Genomic DNA, 9,450 nt, shown 5'->3' on the forward strand with positions numbered 1-9,450 from the left:
CATCGGCTATAACTTTTGACTCCCCAAAAACTGAACTATAGTCCATCAGTGTCCACAGGGGATTGGTTCTAGGACCCCCGTGAATACCAAAATCCATGGATGCTCAAGTCCCTTATATAAAACTAGAGGCCCAATGCACAAAATCCATGCAAAGAATAGGCCTTCCTTCCTCCGGCTGCCGGCACCAGCTTCCCTCTGGCACCCAGGACCCCGGCTTCCCTCCGGCCGCCAGCAGGCACCTGGGACCCAGGCTTCCCTCACAGCCACAGCTTCATTAGGAAGGACAGAAGGATGTCCGGAAGGCCATCCAGTCTAATTAGCATATTACGCTTTTATTATTATAGATGGTGTAGAAAAATGTACACATTGGCCCTCTAAATCCAGATTCTGAACCTTGGACTGAAGATACTGTTTTCTATCTGCAGTTGGTTGAATCTATGGATGGGAAACCCGGGGATCTGGAAGGCCAGCTGTATATTTATTGAAACAGTGTTGTTCAAGGGTCAACTGTACCTTAGGGGTGAGCCATATTTCCTATGTAAGTTTTTTCAAATCATATCATCACAATTCTTGTTCACATAAAATTTCTGTAACATTCTCATCACTGTGTCCTAGGGAAGTAATCTGAACAATCTAGATTCCTTTCATGTACTTTAATGTTAAAAGTTGTCCTATGCTTACCACTTTGATTATGTATCTGGAGCATCTAAAGCAAAAGAGTACTTATTAGGTGTCCTATGTGTCATTTGTTGCCAAACTGATGCATAAACGATCTGAGCTTTCATCTCCCTTTACTGAAAAACAAACAAAAATTTATGATTTTCAAAGCACTATATATTTTATTGAGAATTATTAAAGAGTTTATTTTGAAAATTCCTACTATAATTAGAACTTCTTTTACTTAATTCCTAAGAAGTCACAATAGAAAAGAGCACAAATTATACATATTATACATACTATAACATATACATGTAATTGCACATATAGTCTAACAAATAAAAACATCTTTTCTTAAACAAATAGTAATATATATCCACTTTGGAGAAATACATATAGCCTATTCTAGTCTTTATTTAAAACTATAATTGTCTCTTATCCATAAATCCTACCTTCAAAAAAGAAGTATAACCATTAATCTAACCATTACTCTACAAATGTGTGCATGTGGCCCTGGCCGGTTTGCCTCAGTGGATAGAGCGTCAGCCTGCGGACTAAAGGGTCCCAGGTTCAATTCCAGGCAAGGGCATGTACCTTGGTTGTGGGCACATCGCCAGTAGGGGGTGTGCAGGAGGCAGCTGATTGATGTTTCTCTCTCATCGATGTTTCTAACTCTCTATTCCTCTCCCTTCCTCTCTGTAAAAAAATCAATAAAATATAAAAAAAACAAAAAACAAATGTGTGCATGTGTACATATGTATACACTGTCCTAAATATTTGTTTCTTGCAGTATCATAAATTTAACTTACTGCCAGGCCAGTGTGGCTCAGTGGTTGAGCATCGAGCTATGAATCAGGAGGTCAGGGTTCAATTCCCCGTCAGGACACATGCAAGGGTTGCAGGTTTAATCCCCAGTAGGGGCCATGCAGGAGGCAGCAGAACGGTGATGGTCCTCTCTCATCTACCCTCTCCCTTCCTCTCTCTCTGATAAAAGTATACTAAAAAAAACTAAATATATATTTCATCTGATAAAAATACATAATAAAAAATTGATTCTTCAAAATGAGCCCAGGAAGTTCCCTAATAACAGCAAGATCAATTTGAGATCTATGGGCCATCAGAAGTTTTGTGAAACCCTGAAATTAACTGTAACATGTACATGCATGTGTGGTTAAATCCTCTATACTTCATTTACATTCTCAAAGGTTGCTGTTCAAGTGACCATTTTGTTGTTCAAATGATCACTCCAAGTTTATTCATTTGTTCAGGTTTTCTAGTAAATTTTCTTGCAGTAGGATATTTTCAATTTGGATCATTTTCATACATACAAACTTTTATAAAGAATCAAAAATAGAATCTACAAAAAAGAATCTACTTTTTATAACTGGCTACTCACCCTTTAAGTGTTCTTCTGATATTTTTCCATTAACATGCATTGCTTGTACTGCTTTTCTCAAATCCATTTTGTTCTTTTCCTGTATTTCTCCAGTTGGTAGCTTTTTGACTATGTTTTCAATGCAATTGGTATTGTTCTTCAACCCATTAGGTAATAGTTCCCAAAATGAAGCTGCTGCACACTTATCCAATAGAATGGTACTTTGAGGATTATGTTTTCCACTTTCAACCTTATTCCTCAGTGTTAGATTTCTAGAATATAATCTTTTACTAACATGGCTTTTGCTTAAGGGGTTCTTACAGACATATTTCCTCTTTATAGTTTTCTGCTTTTTTAGCTTCTGTTTCTCAGTGCATGTACAATTTATATTTTCTCTTTTGTAACAACTGTGATCTAATAATGAGTAAACATGCCTCTTCTGTAATTTATACTGGATTTTAGTAGATCCAGTAGTAGTAACTGCATCAAGATGATCTGAATCTTTAGAGTACACTGCAAGACCATATGCAACTAAGATATCTGCCAGACTGTTTTTCTCATAAATGACATCTACTTTCAGTTTTGTTTCAAAACTATATTCCCTAAACTGAAAAACTAAGCCTGGTTTACTTAGGAAATCTAGAAAAAAACTTTTGGCCTCTTCATGCCAATGTTTCCTGTCAGCAGGTAAGATACCATATAAGGCACAAGGATAACTTAGCCTTGGCAAATTCAGAAGGTCCTCGGGAACCACTCTAAGATTTCTTATATCTGAATAAGGTATGTAAATGGAAAATCCATAGTCAATCAACACAATAAGTAAAGATTGATCAGAGACTTCAGAAATTTCTACTCTATTCCATTGATCTTCTAGTTCATATTTAAACAAACAACTAGAACCGGGAATTATGTGTTCTTGAGACACTGTTTGCAAGGTTTCTGGTAGATCAGAAAGCAACATAAAGACCGATTTCATTGTGTCAAAGAAATCATCTAACTGAATGCAGAAGTCTGATGGATCAGAAACAGCAGTGGCAATACCAGAATATTGCCTACCATTTTGGAGTTGTGCCCAAGTAAAAGATCTTATTGTACTTGATGACACAGGAGTCTTAGATGCCACACTGAAAATAATTTCTGAAGATCTAAATTTGTTTTCTTCAACATGAACTGTATTTAAATTTAAATATTCCAAAAGTAACAGGCCATCTACCAAAATTTCGACTTTCCAGGCAGAGTCTAAATATTTTAGGAAAAGGATGTCTATTTCCATATGAGCAAATAAATGCACAATGGACTCAAATGGCATGTTTCTAAAATTTTCAAACCAAACCCATTTACAAGGCACAGCTTGTCTTGGAATATTTCTGATTTCATTACTAAGTACCCTGATATTACTTAAAGGCACTATGTCATACCTACCATAATCTACTAAAAACACAAGCAAAGTCTCAACACATTTTTTTTCTACTTTTGATCGATACCACTTCAAAGTATTTTTAGATTTTGCCAAGCATTCTAAGCCTTTTTCAATATTTTCCATTGGTGAAAAAGGTTGTTTTACTTCTTCAGTAATTAGTACTGTTAAGTCTGATAATTTTTTTTTATTTTTAGATAACTTCACATAAAATGCCCCACTTTTTGAAACATAAAGAATCTCAGCCTTTTCAAGTTGTCCAGGTTTTAACTGTTCTAAAGGAATATTAACCAGCTGTCGGTAGGATGGTTGAAGGATCACAGAACTTTCATATTCATTTGATCTTACTTTCTTCATTTCACTCTCATCGTCAGGGTTTACCTCATGAGAAACAACTTGAGGCCTTTGCAATACTGTTTTCTGTAGTTTTGGACATGCTGTCCATTTCAGTAGTTCATTCGTGACACATTTTTCATCACAAATTATGTTTACTTCCCATTTCTGCTCATGCTTTTTCAAAAATTCACAAGAAACTGTTTTGTTACTTACTTGTGAAGCAAAATAATCTATAGTTTTACTGTCCCATATTTCACCAGGCTCATTCCACTTTACTCCACTGAGAAAAGAATGGAGTCCTAGCTGAGGAATAGTTAAGAATTCTCTCTTAAGTTCATAAATTTTAGATATGTTTACTATTTCAGTGTTACCATAGTCAATAAATTCCACTTCAAAAAAATTTCCTGGCAAAATGTTCTTAATAACAGCTCTGTATATGGCATTTTCAGTAGAGTATTCTGCAATTACAAGATCTCCCACGATAGGTTTAACTGATTTTCTCTCGCTCACTATATCTGCTCTTCTTTCATTTAGAGCATCTGCAAGTCTGATGATTACATTTTCATTCTCCTCAAGATGAATATGGAAACTTGCTGGGTTACTGATGTTAGAAACATATCCTTTAACTTTAGCATTCAAGTAAATTTTGGGTTCGGGAAGGTCTTTGATCTGTGGTCTTGTAAGATTATATGGGTTTTGTGAGGCTACTTGATGTAATCCTCTGATAAAAGACTGTGACACAACCCTTACTGATTTCTTGCCCACATCACTTTCATCAAGAGTATGTGCAAATCCAGGGACAACGTCTACACCTTTATTTTTAAGTCCATCATTCAAAGACTTCTTTACTTTGTTTTTTGACACAGGTTCAATTTTGTAACTAACTGATGGTTTCAAAACCCGGGCATATATACTTTTGGAATTCATTAATTGATGTATTTTGCTTTCAGAATATGTTACTAGGCTAGTTTTATTTGTCATATCATGGTGATAGTTTTCTCTTTTGCCTTTTAAAGAAACAGCAAGTCTCTTATTCTCGTTTATTTTAAAGCCCTTTTCCACACAGTGTGCTGGATCACCATGTTTTTTTCCATAAGCATGAAGCAACATTTTAATTTTCTGATTTATATGTTGATATCCATCATACAATTCTAAACCAAGCTGGCCATCTGATTCCTTGGACAATATTACTGCTCTTAATGGTCTTCCCAAGAAACTATCTTCAAACCATCTATTGATTTCTACTGGAATATCTACATCTCTAAGATCTGACAAAAAGCACTTAACAGCTTGCATAGGTGTAAACAGCAACTCTGGAAACTGATCTGAAATAACCCTCAACATACTTTCTTCTACTAATTGCTTATTTCCAAAGTCCACAAAATAGACCAGAAAGTCAGATAATGAATCTGACTTTGGCATTGCTAAAGCTCTATAAGAGAGACCATCCTCTACATATTTACATATGCACAATCTCTTTTTGCTAGAATATTCTGGATAATTTTTGAGGTTGTTAATCTCTGTGATTTTTGTTTCTATCATCTTTAGGTCTTTATTATTTCTACTAAATTGGCAATAAAACTTTTTGGGACTATATATATGAGATATGTATATTTCTTCCTCACTTCCAATTTTTATATTAAAGGAGGAATAATAGTAGCTGTAAAGACTAACTGAAGATGGGAGTGGCTTTGATAATGTACTATACTGTGCAGAGCCATGATTAATAAGAAATTCTTTTGCACTTGTAAATGGAGATTGTAAATCTACCAAGTTACATAAATGGTTTGGATGTATAAGAACTAAGGCACAGATGACACAAGTCAATAACCCTCTAGATGAAGAAATAAAATTCCCAAAGTCTCTGCATGCTTCTTTTGTCCAACTTAATAATTTACAACTAGTGGGTTCAATTAAATGGTTAAGTCTACATCTGAAGGCTTGGCCTTCTAAAAAAAGAAAATATGGGTTAATCGCACAAAGATCTTTAATTAAAACTCTTTCCTGGTAACCATAATCAACAAATACTACATCAAATTCTTTATTTGATACTTGAGTCAAAATAGCAGCTCTATACCACTTCCTATCTTTAGAATACTTAGCAACACAAGCTATCTGCCCAATCTGATAAGGATCAGAATGAATGCTGTAATAATTCTGAATTTGTTCCATCAATAATTTTAGGTCTTCTAGCTTACATCGAAGCTGGCATGAAAAGTCACCTGGGCCATAACAATAAGAACACTTAACTTCAAGGACTGTTCCTGGTTTAAACATATATTCTTTATAAGGCCATGGTAACTCAGGTTCCACAGACAAGGTGAGAGGATTTTTTAAATTTGAGAAATTAATAGCTGGGGACTTTACCAAAGTATAATTACTTTCTTTAAGCTTCTTTGAGTGATACTTTTTAGGTTTAGGTCCTTCAGGAAGGGCAGATAAGGTCTTCTTAATATTAACTTGGTTTTTAGATTTTAAATTTAACACCAAACATTGACTTACAGATTTTGGATAACATTCTGGCTCTACTTCCCAATATTCTGCATATCCAGCTTGTACCATAAGAGAGACAACATCAATATTTTCAGAGGCTTCAATACTCTGAATATTTACAGTGTACTTGTCATCTCTTTTTGCTATAACTTGAAGCAAAACTGCTTTGTTTAAGACAATTTTTTTAAAATAATCAGTTGCTGCCTTCACCCAAATATCTTCAACAGGAAATATATGTACAAGTGAACAGCACATGGCTAAGGCAGGCAACTCACAAAATTCTGGAAGCAAAGTTCTTACATCAAAAAATGGTATGGAATCAGTATTTCCATAATCCAAAAAATACACATTAATCTTATAACCATTAATTTCATTGATGACAGCTCTGTAAAAACGTCTGTCCTTGCTATATCTCGCACAACAAAATGATCCAGGTTCTGGATTTCTTAGAATTAGTTCATCATTTTCACATAAATCATAAAATCTGTTTATATTTTCCATTATATCTTGAAATTCATTCTGATGTTCATTGGTGCGTACCCAGAAATTTGATGGATTTAATACATATACTACGAAAGCTATGTAGGCAGCTTCTATCTCCATTTCTATAGTTTTAATAGGAAAACCTACTTTCAAAGCACCTTTATTATTTAGAGAGTTTATCAACTGTTCAGTATTTCCAATAAAACTCTCAACTGCAACACTATTTACAGCAGAAGTACTAGTCTCTCTCAACATATTCGATATTTTTAAATCAGAAACTGGGCAAAGTACTTGTGTGCCTACAGTCTTTAGCAGACACTTAGAATTCATTGTAGATTCTTGAGTTTGTAATGTTACATAATACAAATGCTCATCCTTATTGAGCCAATCAATTTGTGCATATACTATTTGTCCTAACAAGGCTTGTTTAAATACACTGAGTTGAAATTTTCTTACAGTTTTATCTTGACTGTGTAAATATGTCAGAGAACATGGAAATGAAAACAATGGTACCGAAATAAAATCCTGTTTAAGTTTCTTTACATGAATTGAGGGTATAACCTCACTACTGCCATAATCCATAAACCAAATTTTCACTTGATTATTAGGCAAGAGCTGCTGAAGAATACCTCTATGCCACTGTCCATTTCTCCTTTTGGCAACACAAAGCAGTCCAAAATTATCACAAGTAGGACTACTTTCTTGATTGATATCATAATGCAAATTCATGCACACTGTCAAGTCTTCTAACTCTGGAATCCATTTAATTAATTGACAGTAAAATTTACTTGGGCTCAATGCAGATGATACCTTTACACTTTCAATATTACCTATTGGCAAAGTTGGCTGCAAGCTATCCAGAACATGTTGGATATCAAGTAAAGTATCATTATTATTTAATGATAATTCAGGTGTCCGATGTTGTAATAAATCAGGAATTTGATGTGGGAATTCTTTTAACATTTCTACAATAAGACAAAATGAATCCCCATCAATAAGTCTTCCTAATTTTAATTCAAGAACCTGGGATATAATTTTTGGCACTTCAAGAATAATCATGTGAAGAGGCAAAATAGCTTGTATTATACAACCTTTCACTTGTAGTCCTACTAATGACTGGAAATAATTCAAAGCCTTAGGAGACCATTTTTCTCCAATTGGTAGTATGTTTGCAAAAATACCAAATACTACCCGTGGTGGTAGTTCAAATAACTTGCCACAGGCTGAAGCAACCTGCATACTACTGACTCTTAGTTCTTCTCCACGATCTATTAGGAGCACAGTATATAGTTCATTTTTCTTTTCCAACACTCTTCCTCTCTGCCATTCTCCAGATACTCTTTCTTCTACCAAACAAAATTCATCAATGTCCACATTCTTTTTTACTTTTGGAATATGCTGTATCTCCCTCTGCAATATGTGATAGTCAAACTCACATTCAATATTACTTCTCCCTTGAAATTTCACAAGAATGTCCTTGGGACAAATTTCTGTATGTGATATTGTCAGATCCATATCTAAAAATGTTGGTAATCGAGATGTAGAATCCATTTTCTAAAAAGCAAATAATAAATACTAATTAACTTCTGGACAGCTGTAAAAATTAAATGAAATTAACCTTATGCAAATTTGTATGTAAACACAGCCTTGAAAATAAGAATATGCCTGTATTTATCAAATTGAATGTTAATAAAAATTATATACACTGGGCAAGATAACAGAAAGATAAACAAAATGCATCTAACTCTTCACTGCCTTCCACATTTTCAAAAAATTCTACTGAAATAACAAGAATATAAAAATAGGAATATATACATATATAAAATTGCTGTAACACAATGAACAATCTTTACTTTCCATAAACTAACAAATTTCTACTAGGTATTGGACAGATGTGATATAAACAGAAGGAAGCCAAATAAAACCCACAAGAGATCTCCTCTTCCTCCTGTGAGAAAACTATTTTCCCTCATGCAGACTTCTCCAACCCATAACTCAAAGAAGTGGGTGCTAGAAGCAACAGTAGATGGGAAACCAACAGGGGACAGACACTGTCTGCACTCCCTACTCTGAGTCAATTAGTAATATTTGGACCTGTCAGCATCATTATGCAAACGAGGATCCTTCTTGGACCGAGGGCAACAGGCTGAGTCCTGGACAGCACTAAGGAAGGCCAGCCCTGGAAATATCGTGAGGCAGGTTAGGTACACCTAGGCCTTGACACAGGCATGGCTGGCCACAAAAGTATGCATAAAGGAGAGTAGGTGGAGAAGAATTCTTTAGCACAGAAACAAAGATCCCGACAATTCTGTTAACTTTCTCTAGAGTGTTAGAATTTTTAAAAAATATTTTTTTATTGATTTCAGACAGGGAGAGGGAGAGAGAGATAGAAGCATCAATGATGCGAGAGAATATTGATTGGCTGTCTCCTGCACACCCCACACTGGGGATTGAGCCTGCAACCTGGGAATATGCCCTGATTGGGAATCGAACCATGTTCATAGGTCAACACTCAACCAGTGAGCCACACCTGTTGAGCTAGCTTGTTAAAATTTTTTAAATGGCTAGGCAAATATTCAGAACTATAAAACATTCCCCAAATTCCTGTAAGAACCAACTCTATTATGATAGGACACAGCTCAACTTTGAATCTGAGTTAACAGCTGACAATTATCAAATTTTTTTATGA

The 9,450-nt window shown here is 34.9% G+C and overlaps 1 protein-coding gene across 1 annotated transcript; it reads right to left on the reverse strand.

Annotated features, from left to right (window-relative positions):
• Positions 1-2,045: 2,045 nt before the first annotated feature.
• On the reverse strand, positions 2,046-8,312 carry TDRD15 (tudor domain containing 15). Its single transcript, XM_059660676.1, has one exon. The coding sequence runs from the start codon at positions 8,310-8,312 to the stop codon at positions 2,046-2,048; it is 6,267 nt and encodes a 2,088-aa protein (XP_059516659.1).
• Between the last annotated feature and the right edge of the window lie 1,138 nt (positions 8,313-9,450).

This window comes from Myotis daubentonii, chromosome 12, assembly GCF_963259705.1.
Source record: "Myotis daubentonii chromosome 12, mMyoDau2.1, whole genome shotgun sequence".
In the NCBI taxonomy this organism is placed as follows: domain Eukaryota; kingdom Metazoa; phylum Chordata; class Mammalia; order Chiroptera; family Vespertilionidae; genus Myotis; species Myotis daubentonii.

Excerpts from the sequence above, each read along its gene's own strand:
- TDRD15 (XM_059660676.1), bottom strand. The coding sequence starts at position 8,312 with ATGGATTCTACATCTCGATTACCAACATTTTTAGATATGGATCTGACA.